This window comes from Curcuma longa, chromosome 9 (genome assembly GCF_044706935.1).
Source record: "Curcuma longa cultivar G26 ecotype Majalengka, Jawa Barat chromosome 9, ITB_CL_G26_1.1, whole genome shotgun sequence".
Classification (NCBI taxonomy): domain Eukaryota; kingdom Viridiplantae; phylum Streptophyta; class Magnoliopsida; order Zingiberales; family Zingiberaceae; genus Curcuma; species Curcuma longa.
This window is the reverse complement of record NC_133869.1, coordinates 8,077,164-8,092,899: the sequence shown is the minus strand read 5'-3', so window position 1 is coordinate 8,092,899 and position 15,736 is coordinate 8,077,164. Positions and strand designations below refer to the sequence as shown.

The 15,736-nt window shown below is 40.3% G+C and overlaps 2 protein-coding genes across 2 annotated transcripts; one reads left to right on the top strand and one right to left on the bottom strand.

The window, feature by feature from the left end:
- The first annotated feature begins 401 nt into the window (after positions 1-401).
- Positions 402-1,767, top strand: LOC141835194 (transcription repressor OFP2-like). Its single transcript, XM_074722623.1, is given in 3 exon segments — positions 402-1,136; positions 1,139-1,263; positions 1,266-1,767. Coding segments are annotated over 3 exon segments (1,104 nt in total). The 5' UTR covers positions 402-502; the 3' UTR covers positions 1,611-1,767.
- Positions 1,768-10,590: 8,823 nt separating this feature from the next.
- On the bottom strand, positions 10,591-14,045 carry LOC141834816 (uncharacterized). The gene is made up of 2 exons (XM_074722185.1): positions 12,443-14,045; positions 10,591-12,373 (listed from the first exon to the last, which is right to left on the bottom strand). The coding sequence occupies exons 1-2, from the start codon at positions 13,816-13,818 to the stop codon at positions 10,903-10,905; spliced, it is 2,847 nt and encodes a 948-aa protein (XP_074578286.1). The 5' UTR covers positions 13,819-14,045; the 3' UTR covers positions 10,591-10,902.
- Between the last annotated feature and the right edge of the window lie 1,691 nt (positions 14,046-15,736).

The window sequence follows — 15,736 nt, the reverse complement described above, 5'->3', positions numbered from 1 at the left end:
GACGAGTGTAGGGAATCTCCCAGGCCTCGAGCTGACAGCGCTTTTAAAACAACAACATTTGGTGTATGTTCCCAACGTCTCCAGTGTAATAAATTGCTTGCAGAAGAAAGAATTGAGCGAGTTCTTGAGTAAGGGTATTTTGATACTTTAATAACAAAACGTGAAAACTTTTGTCTCATCTGGAAGACTGGAATGAGGACCACACTGCATCAACCTTGTGTTTGCGTGTATTATCTCTTCCCTTTGTTTTTTTAGCTCTACTGCTGCATGGACCCTCTCTTCAATTGGGCAAAGACCAGCCTCGAGTCACTTTCTTCGTTCCTCCACACTTCCATCCTCCACTCCTCCCTATTTATCTCCCTCCTCAGCTCCAAATCAAAAACCAATTCATGTATTGTTAAGCTTTGAGCTCATCAACTTCACTAGATTCTGTGCGAGCACAAAAGCTACAGCATCTTCTTCTTTTACTTCTTAGTTTTGAGTCGAATTTGGCTTCTCTCTAATGGGAAACCATAGGTTTCGTCTGTCGGACATTATGCCGAACACTTGGTTCTACAAGCTCAAAGACATGAGCCACAGATCAAGGAAAAGCAACGAAGGTCAGCCGTCGAGGACGGGGGCCAGCTCACAGAAGCCCGACGCGCCACCGGCCAGCAAACTGCTTCCTAATAGAGCCTCTTGCTACTACTCCAGCAGAACAGAGGTAGAGAGGTTCTCCTTCTTCCCCACCCACTCCAAGGCCATGGACACGCACTTTCCGGGCGAGCCTCATCGGAACTCTAAGAAGCGAAGCAGGAACAAGCCCCTCCGAGCACCGCCCATCAAGCCGAGGTTGGTGACCTCCACTGTTCCGGCCGGATACCGCGCCAGAGCACTAAATACGGAAGAATTGCTGACTCCGGCGCCGTCTCCGTCGGAGATGCCGACGGTTCGACGTGACCTCTACGTGAACGGGGAGGAAATTGAGCTCGATTTCGGGTCCGACGACGTGGAATCGTGGTTGCATTCGGCAAGCTGCGGATTTACGCCCTCTACAACGGACATGGACTCGAGCAAGAACTCAAAGCTGGATGAGTTTGAGCTCGAGCTCGAGTCCATCTCCGAGCTCAAACTCCCGCCGATTTTGACGAAGCCCTCTCCGAAGAAGCCGAATATGAGGACAAAAGCTTGCACCACAATTCCTGGATCGATCAAAATGCAATCTTGGTTAGCAAGAGCAAAATCACGAGCCAGAGCCAGAGCCAGAGCCAGAGCCAAGCAAACCGAAGGTCTCTCCGGCCAGCCTCCGCCGCCTCCGAATGCGAGCCAACTCGCCGCGGCTCGCGAGCAAGATGCTAAGCAACAGGCGGCCGGCGACAACGATGCAGAAGAAAAAGGGCTCGCCGTTTCCGGCGAGCTTTGCGGTGGTGAAGTCATCATCAGACCCGCAAAGGGACTTCCGAGACTCGATGTTGGAGATGATCGTGGAGAACAACATCCGAGCGTCCAAGGACTTGGAGGAGCTTCTCGCTTGCTACCTCTCGCTCAATTCCAACGAGTACCATGATACCATCGTCGAGGTGTTCCAGCAAATTTGGTTCGATCGCACTAACTTCAAACTGGACAATTAATCTACAGTAATTTCTAAAACAAAAAGACGCGCGGGATTATATCGTATCTGTATGATTCTGCCATGTTAATTTCCTCGAAGTAATACTTCTATATATAATTATAGTGTTTGGATCAATAATGCTTGGCATTTACTCCTGCAATCAATGAAGAATTCACTGCGCATTCACAATCTTCCAGATCTCTACAGTGCTAAACTTAAATCGATGTCAGATTCTAGCCGTAAATGTGAGAAACAAAGTTGTACTGACCGCATTTATATTTTCCTTCTCTCAGCTTATAAATTGCTGCAAACAAAGCAAGTAGAAAGGTGCCGTAGAGGTAATAAGTGACCGCAGGCTTTAGAACCTTCAGATTAAAATCCATGGATCTCCAGAAAAAGGAAAGTGAAACAAAGCGTTGACATATATCTAACTGCTTTGGCACTCGGTTCTGCCCTGCGCACTGTGAATATAATAAATAAACATTTGCTGTTTGCTTCGCCTCTCCGCTGTTCATCTGCAGTTCCTTCAACAATGATATCTCTGTATCATTGTTCATCTCTGGTTCCTTGAACAATTAAGCAGCTAGCTTCCAAGTGCACCGAAGAACCTTTAATGGCTGTTTGCCCATGTTATAATTACTTCGAGTAGATTTCAATCATTTAATGATGACGACGAAGGTTTCCAGGAAGATTGTCAGTGATAAATATTTTCCGTATACATACTTGGGATACGTTTGCCATGTGGTTGGGACGACATTAACCAAGCTTGGTGCAGACCCCAATAATTACCAAGGATCTAGTGCGCATGTTTCGTGGCACTCACTCTGTCACTCGTGTGTTTTTCTGCCCTTGAACTGCATGCATGCCTCTGATTTTTGCCACCACAATCTATCAAACTTAAAATTTACAGTCAAATCTACAAGTTTAATTCGCAGCGTATATAGGGACTACAACTTCTGAAATCCACCGACTGGAATTGAAAATAGCTAGTAGAGCAAAAGACAGGTAGTTCAGGCGTCCCCATCCGATTTGCAGTCCCCAAAATATTAGAATGAGATTACAGCAATTACGTGCAACTTTCCCCTTTCCTTTTCTTGTCCATGCAATCACTGTTGTAGATGAGTCATCGCCTGAAGAGGACGCCAGGAGCACCTGCCTACGCTAACATTTATGGTGGCAGCCATGCCAACATATCTCATCAACCAGGCCGCCACAAGTCAAATCAAATCATCATCAACTTGGCCTGGCCTTCCATAAAGCAAACTAATCAACCCGCAGGCAGAATTATAATCTTCACCGTTTGAACTTTACTACTGATCGAGGTAATCTGGAAAAAGGACACTGATCTGAAAGAGACCAATCTTTAATTACTAGTGCGTTAGGCGAGTTCTTCTCTTATCATTCCTAAGCCTGATTAATTAACTGGGACTCACATAACAAAAAGCGAACTTGCCGTGCAATCATTAACGGAGAGGCCCAAAACCTCTCGATGTGACCTTGCTTTGGCCGACAAGATCGAGAAGATCACACGAGCGAGGGCGTATGAACTGGTGCATGAGTGGTATATATCAGAGAAAAGAAATACCTTGTTCATCAGATAAACGGGTAGATTCTTTTTGTTCTTGGTTTCTGATTGTGATTGAAGGTTTTTCTTTATATTCAAAAAGGAAACTCTATTCACTTGCATCGACAAAATGAACAGGGGAAATAAGTCATCTTCAGTAAGCTAATTCATGAAACTATTATAGTGATGTATATATCTAATTCGAGATCTACAAGTATATATGTAGATCTTATGAGTATTCCAATCAACTATAGAAATTATCATACTTTATAATCAAATCCAAGATCACAAGACGACAGAGTTTAATTAAAATATCCGTCCAAGATCACTAATTCAATATATATATATATATATATATATCTACAAAGTTAAATTATTTTCATAAAAATGTTAGATAAGTATAACTATTATTAATATGCTAGCTATTGCCCCCTTGACAAATGATTCTGTGTTCGCCATTATATACTTATATGATGGGACTTCAATTGTTGTCTATTTTGTAACTAGATATGCTGATGTTGATCATAGAACTGACAAATGAGTGTGGCTAGCTGATGGCACTTTGTATATATAAATTGATCAGTTTCAATAATTAATACTCTGATTCATTCAATTATTAGACTAATATCATTCAATTAGAAAAGAATAAAAAATGCACTAATAGACAAATTAAACGGGAGGTTGTCTAGAGTTTGATCAGCTCGTCTCTTTAAAGGAAAGAGAAAGAAAAGAACATTTGATAAAGAAAAGTGAGGAAGAGACACTCTTCAAAATAGCTAGAGGAAAAAAAAAGAAAATTAATTAAAATATTTTTAATTTATTTACTTTTCCCATTATTTTCATTGGTTGTATAGATCTCTCTTCTCCTTAGATATAGAAATGCCTTAAGTCTGAGAAAATTCCCATATGACCAACTTGTATCACCTGACCAAAAGGCAACATGTTCATAATAACTTTAATTTTTAATTTTAGCCACAACGTAACGTTTGAGAGGAATACAAAATAATAGGTGCTGTCTAGCAATTGTTTGATATAGGAATATGGACAAAAACTATAACAAAAAGTCGAGATCATTTACTTATTATTTTGACATCCTTTCACTTCACCTGTTTGGACGTTTGTGTTGGCAAACGAGAATAAAAAACTAATCACGTCTTGTATCAGAACAAAATGCTAAAGGCCTCTATTATTTTAAACAAATATATATCGTATGAAATCTTCTTAAGGTATTTTTTTAATCAATAACTAATCATGTGTGGTGTGAGATTAATTAGAATGCTAAAGGCCCATATTTCATTCCTTTGAAAATTTTTTCATGAAATTTTCATAGATGATAATATAATCCATATATAAGAATAAGGCTTGATTATTTTTTGTTATTGTTGTCATTGAAGTTTTCTTATGGTCTTATTTTATTGTTTATTAATAGGTGACTTTATGTCATTTTTATTTAAAGTAAAAAAAAGCAAAAAATTTTCTCTAAATAGTTGCATTATATATATATATAGACGAGATGAAATAGTGTAAGCTCGAGGGAGAGGAACACGTGGCATGAGAATGGTACATACATTTTGACACAAACGGACAAGCATTGGTGCATGCCTAATTGGTCCCTCCTTTCCTTCTTCTTGATATGGTCGCATTAATTAGTTAATCAAGTCATCCTCGTATTTCTCGGCCTCTGTCTTTGACTTTGCCCTTGCATCACGAGTTTAATTACCACCCTAATTACGCCTTAATTAGCTACCTCACCTACTTCCATTAATCCATTAATATAAGTAAGTTTTCCTCGTCCATTCATTATTCGTTTAATTACCATCTATATCTCATGCAAAAACTTTACAATCGACGATAATATATATATAGTTTTATATATATTTGGGTTGGGTTGCACCGACCCAAATAAATTAAGCGCGTGTTTATACACGTAAATGGCTGCCTACCTCCTAATACTTTGTGTCATTATCAAGAAATTAAATGCTGGTGTCAGATTCAGTGCCAATATTATTTCTATGAAATATATGTTTAAAAATAAAAAAGAAATCTATCTATATATGTGTATCATGATTAAATTTTCAATTCAAGTGTTTTTAAATCAATGCATGTGATTGTCTTTAATTTCATCCCTAGAAACAATGACGTACGCATGAGGATGACAGGACAACAATGTCACTCTCAATACCATGTGAGCAATTAATGCGAGAATATTAAAATTTCTACTACGTCCAATGAAGTTAACGCTCGAGCCCGGCTCGATCTGTGTGATGGCGAGTGATTGGCAAGAATGGGATCGATCATAATTAAGGCTCGCTGGATCATTCAAGAGGATCGATGATCAAAACTAATTACAATATAAACATGCATGAGGAACACTATTATAATTAGCCCACGTACGCCACGGGTTTATATCTATTATTGAATGATGATTTAGATATATATCCAGCTCACTTAGCGATATGATATTAATTTTTAGTACGACTTCTAATATAATCGCATCTACACATGTATGAATGAATAGCTGGCGGTCCAGGCCACGTACATTTCATGCGAAAACAACACTCAATTTGTCAAAAGAAGATTGAAAATTTGGACCACATGCATGTACATGGAGCTAGCTAGCTACGGACTTCAAACGCACTTCGACTTTGGACGTCGCACAACTCGACACAAGGCATGACACTGTGCGTTATCTTGGGCGGCACGCATGCCAAGACCGACTCACAGCTTACACCTACGCCATCAGATTGCTACAACAACTGGACCTTATCCTTTAAATTATGTTACCGGAAGAACATGTATTAATTATAAGTTAGAATTAAGAATATTGTTTATTAATTGGATCTTATATCCTTCAATCCTGCTTTAATTTGATTTAATTAATGGAGCTCGCTAGCTAGCTTATAGATCCAGCTCTCGGCTAGTAGGGATGGCAACGGGTTCGAGGATTGACGGGGAAGCCTTCTCCATCCCCGTCCCCGAAACCCAAACCCATATACCATCCCTGTTCCCATCCCCGTCGGGTATCATAATTTAAATACCATCCCCGTCCCCGTCGAGTTTCGAGTATCCAGCGGGTTTCGGAGATCCCCACAGATTTCGGAAGTGGTTTTCCTCGCGGGTATTTCCATGGGTATCCCCACACCCATACCCATCCCCATCCCCGTCATGACATATTTAAAAAGTATTTTTTAAAATTTATTAATTTTTTATTAATTAAAAAAATATTATTTGTTTTATAAATAATGAAACTATAGTATTCAAACAAGTAATTATCAATATGACTTATTTTTTCATTTGATATAAGGATATAATCAAATTAATGAATCTCAATGAATGAAATTATCAAAGTCGGGTTCGGGGATGGGGACGGGGAATTTTTGGAATACCATCCCCGACCCATCCCCGCTTTCCGAGATTCGGGGATTCCTCATCCCCATCCCCGCTTTCTCGGATTCGGGGATTCCCCGATCAAAATGGAATCGGGGAACGGATTCCCTATCGGATCCGGGTCTAATTGTCATCCCTATCGGCTAGATTATCTATTGGTTAATCTTAATATTTGATCCGGCCTTGGATCAAAGGAAGGGTTGACTGAGTCAAGTCATCTTCTTCTAGGTCGAATTCTCCGGGATGAATTTTGGCGAATCAGATTATGATGAGTTGGGTCTGATGAGTCAGTTTCTAGCAGGTTGAACTATAGAGAGTTGACTTTTAACAACTTGGCTGGACGGGTAGGATCCTAGCAAGTCGACTTCTGATGGGTCAAACTTCGACGAGATAAGAATATCATATGGGTGGGGGTGGGATGGTGAAAAAAGTCTGGCGTCGTCCCCCATTCCTATACCTTGTACACCTCTAGCATTATTAAAACATTGAGGAGGGTGACCGTCCTCTAGCTTCATCCTTGATTGCATCCTTTTAGGAAAACTGTTGATAACCTACTATAACGACTGTATCTTTTTTGAAAAGCATTTAGCAACTTACTGTAATGGTTGTGTCATTTTAAGAAGACCGACTAGCAACCTTCTGTGATGACTGCATCTTTTTAGGAAGGTGATTAACAGTATGCTATAATGATTACATCCTTTTAGGAAGATGACTAACCCGGATGTGACTCAGATTAATTCAGATTAGATTCTGTCAGAACCAGAATATTGCGCTAAATCGAGTTCAAGCACGAGTCGACTAACCTGATCCAAGTCTCATCTCGGACCGGATATATCGAGGGCTATGCTGACTAAGTCATAGAGAGAGAGTTGTGATGTGTTGACTCAGTTATTATGAACCATGTCATGTGGTACCATAATCTATTGTGAGTCTTCCGAACGAAGAAAGAAAAAGAGAATGGAAACGGAGGAATTCAGTGACTTCCTGCACATGGAAATGCTTGTCCCCAAACTATATAGAGGACCACATACATAATACAACAAAAAAATTCCCTCCTCATATATTGGGAAATAATGTGGAGTCAGTAAAGGAAGATTGGTCCTGATATTAGACAATAAAATTAATCACTACCGCGACCCAGACACGTGCACTTAAATACACTTAGCCAAACGTACGTATATATATATATGGTGCGACCCACAAATCCTATCATAATTTGGACCATCTACAATTTGATGCTTTCTTTGCGTCCAGAAGAAGAAGAGGACCATTTGCCTTTCAAATAGTGTCTTTAATTGATGCAATGTGTTGACAAAATGCACGGGCGATCTTTTACACGCATGAGCTGTGGCTAGGCTCCATCAGGTATTTGATAAGTATATACTTGTATTGTTGCAAAAAGGTGCTAACGTGCACCCCACATATTCCTCCGCATGATCCATCTCGAGAACTATGGAAGGAAGGTAAATTATTATATCGAGAAGTTTTTTAGGCGAGAGAAATTTATTCCATAAGAGAATGAACATAGTAGTGAAGGTCCCCTTTTTTAATCATTGTAAATTTTAAAGGACTCTATCTGAAAAAAATTAAATAATATTGAAATACAATCATTAGTCCCATATTAAAAATACATTAAAAAAAATTATGAGTTTATAAGATGTATGATATCACTATTGATATGAAGTCTTTTGAATTGAATCTAAAAATAAAATCATGAGAGTTTAAAGTAAATCAAAGTAGATAATATGTGAAGATATTTTGAATCGATATTATATTTTATTTATTAAATTATAGCTATACTAATATTTAAGTTGGATAAAAAAATTTAAATTTATATAAAAAAAAAACTTAGACATAGTTAAATTTTGACTCATTTCCATCCCCTCCCCCCCCCACTTTCCTTATTTTTTTTAAATACTACAAAAAAAATATTGAATAATTTTTTGGGTATTTTGTTTGACATTTAAATTCAAATGAATTTATGATTATTAGCGTAAAGTCAAGTAAGGTTGGTAATAAAAATAATAATAAATCTTAGTAAGCCTCATTGACTATCTTTGGGATGATTGGTCCGGCCCAATGGAAGTTTCCCACTTAAATCGGAAAGTGCACACATCCTTTGATTTTTTTTGAAATACTACAAAAAAACAACCTATTGAATAGTTTTTTGAGTATTTTGTTTGACATTTAAATTCAAATGAATTTATGATTATTAGCGTAAAGTCAAGTAAGGTTGGTAAATCAAAATTGCCCCGGGACAAGGTTACATGTTAGGTGGATAATTAAGTTGGATAAATTAGGGTAAATGATAGAAGGGTAGAATAAAACTAGCACCGGGCTTGACACCATTTATGATCTTAAGAAATTATTGGATAGTTTTCAGATCAAGAGGTATAATCTGACACCATTTATCTTACAAAATTATTGGATAATTTTCAGATCAAGAGGTATAATCCGTTAAACAATCTTCTTTTGTTAATAAATAGATGGTTTTTTCCTGAGTTAATCTGAGGGAAAAATATAGAACAGCTTATACACACAACTCTCTTTTCTTTGATCTCTCTACTTGACTTCTATCGCTGTAATATCACATTGGCAACCTGACATCAAAATTGAGTCTACCTCTTACACAAGGCTAGAGCTTGCCATAATTTTTTTTAAAAATCCAAATATCCAGTTCTCTTCAACCTGATCCGGATTACGTGCTTGGATATGAAAATATCTTATTAATTAATCAAAGAGATGAAATTAGATGAGCTTATATTAAGATGAGTCATATCAATTTGATCATGTTAATTAGGACTCGTGTGAGCTAGAGGAGAGTGAATAAAGCCGATCATTTTTCGTCTTGATCTCGTACTCGTCGTTTAAATATGTAATGAAAACTTAAATCAAAACAGACGTCACATGCATAATACTTTAGTTTAGTTTGGTATATGCTTCCTTGAGGTGATTAATTCAAGAGTTCACTTTTAACTATTCACTTTCATTAAACTTTCTTCTTCTCAGGAAACAATTGAAGACGGAGAAGCCTCTTACAACCTTGTTTTTATAATAACACAATAAGAAAATCAAATACAAATACAAATGAAAGTGAAAATAACTTTACAAACCTTACTTTGGTCGGTTTCTTGTTGTTTGGGATAGTCTCTTGTTGATTCAGAAATGCAATAACACTTCACCTTAAAATGTTGAAGAACTGGCGGCAAAAAAACTCCTCAAAATTCTTCCTTTAAAGCCTTAGGTAAATGAGAGGATAATGAAGATGGAAATGTTGTAACTGTTGTATCGCATAGTTTGTGAAAAGTATTACATTTAACGTAGCATCCTAGTCGTGACTTTGATAATAATTTGTTGAGAAGTAAAATTACTAATAAAATTTTATATTTAAGTTTTGAAAATAATTTTTTGAGAGAAAATTTTTATTTTGTTATAAGATTTAATATTTCAAATATTATTTTTAATTCTAAATTTATTAATTTTTAAAAATATTTAATTTTAAAAATAAATCTAAATCAATAATTTCAGATAACATGTCATCTTTTAAAAAACTTTTTTAAAGATTTAAACATGCTAATTGCAAAAAAGATTTCATTTAAAAATATAACAATAATGAAAGCCAATTATTTTTTAGTTTATGTAATAAAAAAAATTCATTTTTTAATTTATGTAATAAAAAAATCAATTTGATGTTTAAAAAATTAGCATACTATTTTATATTGAATTAACGAAGAATCCTTCCTTTTATTCTTATCGTATAAAATTAGCATACTATTTTATATTGAATTAACGAAAAATCAATTTGATGGCTCCTAGTCGAGTGGATTGGCAGTTATAAATCAAGTAGCTCTGCTTTTGCACGCATGCTGTCGTCTCGTCTTGCTTCTTCCACCTTGTCAATCTTATACCTATGACCTAATTAACAGTGTGTAATTAATGTGAAATTCTTGAGCATCCATTTGATTGAATACAATACCCAAACAAAAGGAAATAATTAATAATATATATAAAGCAAAATCATGAAATAATATGAAAAGGAAATAATTAAGGAGCGTAAATAAATAAACAAAAATAGCTAGCTAGCAAAAGAGCTTCGTTCTAAAATGTTCAATTCGCTAGCACAGGCATCATCATCAGGGCTAATCTTCAAGATGACATGTTAAGCGACGACAAGGAAGAAGGAAGTTCCCAAAAGAACAAGGACATATGCATTAAACTCATACTAGAAAGACTCGATCGATATCTCTGTTCTTCTACGATAAGTCACCTCGGAATCAATTTTTCCTTCCACGATCTGCTAGCTTCGTCTTAGCTTTCAAGAAAAAAAAATGAAAGTAAAGTCGGCAAAAGATGGCAAAGCTCAAGTCAGCTCCTCCTCATGACTCTCCTCTGGGCATATGATCAACTCCAAAATATGAACAACTTCGCTCATGGCAGGCCGGCTTGATGGGACTTGCGAAGTACACACCAGTCCCAATTTCACCACTGGCACAACCTCCTCCATCGGAAACTTTCCACCCAGCCTCCCATCCACTAGTTCATCCGCTCTTCCTGCTTCTAGTGCAACTCTCACAGCATCACTAAGCACCACCACATCATCCTCCATGTACTCAACCGGCCGCCTTCCCGTGATGATCTCTAAGACCAACACCCCGAATCCATAGACATCACATTTTTCAGTTATCTTCACTGTCCGGCATGCAAACTCCGGTGCCATATACCCGAGAGCGCTCTGAATCTTGCTGCTAAGCACGTATCTATCAAGCATTGGTAACAATTTGGCCAATCCATAGTCTCCGACCTTGGCCTCGCCTGAGCCATCATCAATGAGGACGTTGCTCGACTTCAGGTTGTAGTGGATAATATTCAGCCGATGGAGGTAATCTAAACTTCTTGCAATCCCAAGAATGACATGGAAGCGTTCTTGCCACGAGAGGGGGCTTGAGTTGGAAGATTCATGGAGGTGTTCGTACAGATTCCCACCTGAGACATACTCGTATATGAGGAGCTGCAAGGATTGAGTCCAATAGTACCCTTCCAGAGCCACTAGATTAGAATGCCTCAGTTTTCCTAGCTTTTTAACATCCCTTTCAAAATCTACTTGCGACTTCACTAGGCTTGAAACCGTAAGCTTCTTGATAGCCACGGGCCTTCCATCCTGGAGATTTGTCTTGTAAACGGTACCAAAGCCGCCGCGGCCCAGTTCGCAGTCCTTGTTTAGAATCGCATGAGCTCCAGCACAAAAGCCTGCAGTGTCGTCCCCTGAGAACATAACAAGCTTGTTAGAGGAGGTCACATCGCTTGCAGGAGAGTTGCTGTAGTAGCCATCAGAGAGGGCAGAGGCAGCAGGCAAATGGGAACCAGGGGAGGCGGCTCGCACACGCATGTTGAGGATGGTGATGGTGATCACACCGAGAGCAATCACAGTAGCAGCTCCAATCGCAATGAGGGCGGATATGCTGAGTATGATTTTCTTGTGGCGAATGCTGTCAGATGAGAGTGTAGCGTTCGGAGACGAACTGGATGAGTTGGGATTGAGGACTATCGGCTTCGGGAGAACAGTGCGGCAGGAGCGATTGACTGCTGAGCCGCAGAGTCCGGGGTTGTCCGAGATGGAGGAAAGCGAGATGGTATTGAAGAATTTTCCGGCAGGAAGATCGCCGGAGAAGAGATTGTGGGATATGTTGAACCAGTTGAGATGGGCAAGATTGGAAAGCTGCTTTGGAAGGTTGCCACTCAATCTATTGAACGAAAGATCCACGATCTCAAGGTCGGCGAGATTGGATACCGTTGAAGGTATAGCGCCTGTGAGATTATTCTGCGACAATAATCTGAAAGAAGAAATTCAAACATATAAATATGAATCATGAGAGAGAAGAAGGACCAGTAATATGACTTACAGAATTCTGAGGGAAGAGCAATTCCCTATCTGCGCTGGGATTCCTCCAGTCAGAGAATTCTTCTCAAGATTGAGCGCCTTCAAGGACACTGCTTTCCCAATCTCCGGCGGAATGCTTCCATCGATCATGTTCGTACTAAGATCAAGAACCTCCACTTTCTCCAGCGCCAACACAGCAGCAGGTATAGAACCTGAAAATGAATTCCTAGAAAGGTTCAAAAATCTCAGACCTTGAAAAGTACCAATAGCCGAAGGAACTCCGCCGGAGAAACCATTCCCTGACAAATCCAGATGACTCAGAGACCGACCACTGGCCGCAGTAGCAGCTCCTGAGATGAATCCACTCATTCTATTTCCTGAAACCGAAAGCTCATTCAACTCCAATTCGAACATCCATGGCGGAAGATTTCCGGTCAGCGAGTTGCCACTCAAATCCAAGTTTTTCAAGCTTCTGCAAGCACGGATCGACTCGGGGATTCTGCCAGAAAACCAATTGGCAGACAAATCAAGGAACTCCAAGTTCTTCATTTCCCCAATCCATGTTGGGACTGGCCCTGCGAATAAATTGGAGCTCAGAGTCAGACGGCGGCATAATGTGAGTTTCCGAATGGATTCAGGAAGGTCGCCGGTGAGTAAATTTGCACTGACATCGAGATGTCTCAGCTGCAAACATTCGCCTAGGTCATCCGGCAATCGGCCGGCGAAGCGATTTCCTCTCAATCTGATCGACCTTAAGTTGTATAGTCGACTAACTCCCTTTGGTATCTCTCCAACCAGAGCATTGTAGGAAAGGTCTAGGGTTCGAAGAGCAAATAGGGACCAGAGGCCGCTTGGCAAAGAACCCGAGAGCCGGTTCGATGACAGATTCAAGGCCGCCAAGGTGGAGCAAGAGCCGATGCTCCGAGGGATCTCTCCGGAAAGGGCATTATTCGCCAACGAGAGCGACCTCAATGACCGACATTGCTCGAAGAACTCATCAGCAATCATCCCCGAGAGATTGTTGCCGCTGAGGTCGACGGCCCGGAGGGAAGCGAGCTGGAGGAGGCCGGGGTAGAGGCTCCCGGAGAGGTTGTTGCGTGAAAGGTCAAGGCTTTGAAGCGCCGCGAGCTGGAGGAGTCCGCGTCCGATCCTGCCGGAGAGGGAGAAGCCAGGCAACGATAGCTCGATCACGCGGTTGCCCCGCGGACTGCACTTGACGCCCGTCCATGCGCACGGGTCGTCCTCGTCCTCATTCCAAGACGCCAACTTGGAGAGCGGATCCACAATGTCAGCCTTGAAGACGATCAAGCCGAGCACGTCGTCGTTCAGGGCGGCGGATTCAGCCAGCAGAGGCCAAAGGAAGAGGAATGCCCCCAGGAAGCAGAGAAGGTTCCACATCCTCTGCCACAAACAGCAACAACAATGGCGCAACGCCGTCCTCAAAATGCCTTGCTAACTAAGTAGCCATTCTCAAGATGCAATTTTCGCTAGACATACTCAAGCGAAAAAGCTCGGTGAAAGGGGCGCAATGCATGCATGAATCATGATGGTGTCCCTCCTCGCCCTCGATAAAGTGGAACATGTTCTTATAGGAACAGAACAGAGTGGGAGAGGCGAAGAGAGCGGGGTTGTTCACTCGTTCCTTTTTCTTTCTTTCTTTCTTTTTTTTTTCTTTCTCTTTAATGATGCTGTGCAGTGCTGTGCTATGCTCTGCTTTGAGCTTTTGATCGATTGAACATGTTGCTCTGGCAATTATTCCAAGCATAGGCACTCCAGTCATCCTCCTGCTTTTCTTGCATGAACAGTCTGTTGTTGAATTTAATCTTATCACTCTTATTTTAAATTATGAACAATCAAAATAATTCTACTCTAGTTGATGCTCAAAACCACCCCTACTGAATCTAACCTAACCAACTTAATATTGATCGGCTGCCTTGACAAATTCGCCATGGTTGGTAAGTGATTGACGTTGTGTGTAACTACTCTATGATTGGAATTGATTCCGTATGTTCAAGCCAAAGCCATAGTATCGAACATCATCACTCCAGCAATTGGCATTGAAAGAAATTGAGAGCGAGAGAGGATGGATCATTCTTCCTTGTTAGTTTCTTTTTCAAAGAGAAGTCAGTAAGAGCCGGGGGGCAATGCATTGAATCGCCCAACAACTCAGCGAGGCCTACCGCCCGTCTACTTGCAATAAAAACACCACACCACTTGCCTCGTCGAACACGTTTTCTCATGCGCGCTTTCACCGAATGGTGATTCGGGTCCGACGTGTGCGACGTCTCGGTTCGTTTCTAACAAATAAAAACCGATTCGGGTCCGACGTGTGAACACGATGTGGCTCGGTTCGTTTCTAGGTTCGCAATAAATGTGGGTCGTTGACAGGCACCCACCTCGGAGCCACCAGAACGGCATCGCATTAAACGCGGCGCTGTCGGTTTGCGACTCGTAGTAAAAGCCCCGCATGCATCTGTACGGCCCCCGAAAGCAGCTCTGGGTTGTGGCTCGAATTCCCAAATCGTCCGGCAGCATTCAATGCCACGGATCTCTAGATCTTCTACCAAATCGGCGTAATCTTTAGTCGACAGAGTTCGCGGGAGCTTAATTTGGGATGGCAAGGTGGTCGCCTCGGGTTTGCATCGGTTGTTGTGCAAAGAGAACTTTTAATTAATGAAGGTCATAAATTAGCAACCACCACCTCGCCCGTGAAAATGAACTGCTCGTGGGGAGTAAAGATGGGATGGTTTGCTGCTGTCTCCTCCTCGCGTTATGATGTTCAGTGGCAGCAGCGCTAGCTAGCTCTCACTGCGCGTGGTGGAAATGGAATTTGATTGTGATGCGTATGATGGTGGTGTTTTGGCATTCAGAATTGTCGAATTCAAATGTATTTTATCTGGGCATGGTAGGTTTTAATGTTTCTTGGCGCGTATTGCCGAATCATGCCAGTCACATTAACTCCGCCTTTTTTTTAATAAATAAATAAATCAATTAATCAAGTAAGTATACAATTTTCTTTCAAGATTTTAATCTTAATATCAAGTTTCCTCTTAAATTTAAATCCAAACTGTTAAAACGGTTAGGATCCGCACAAACTAGAGGGGATGAATAGTTCCATCACTTTTCGTTTTAATCTTGTGCTCGTCGTTTGAATGCGTAGCGGAAATCTTGATTCAAACGTGACTCCACATGCACAATTCCTGAATTTTACTTTGTATCTGTCTCCTTGAGACGACTAATCCAAAGGTTCGCTCCAAACTATCTACCTCCACTATGAATTCCTCATTTTCAAATACCTTTTGGAGCGGAGAAGTCT

Coding starts and splice junctions, on each gene's coding strand:
- LOC141834816 (XM_074722185.1), bottom strand. CDS start 13,818: ATGTGGAACCTTCTCTGCTTCCTGGGGGCATTCCTCTTCCTTTGGCCT. Junction 12,374..12,442: donor TGCTCTTCCCTCAGAATTCT/GTAAGTCATATT, acceptor TTCTTCTTTCAG/ATTATTGTCGCAGAATAATC.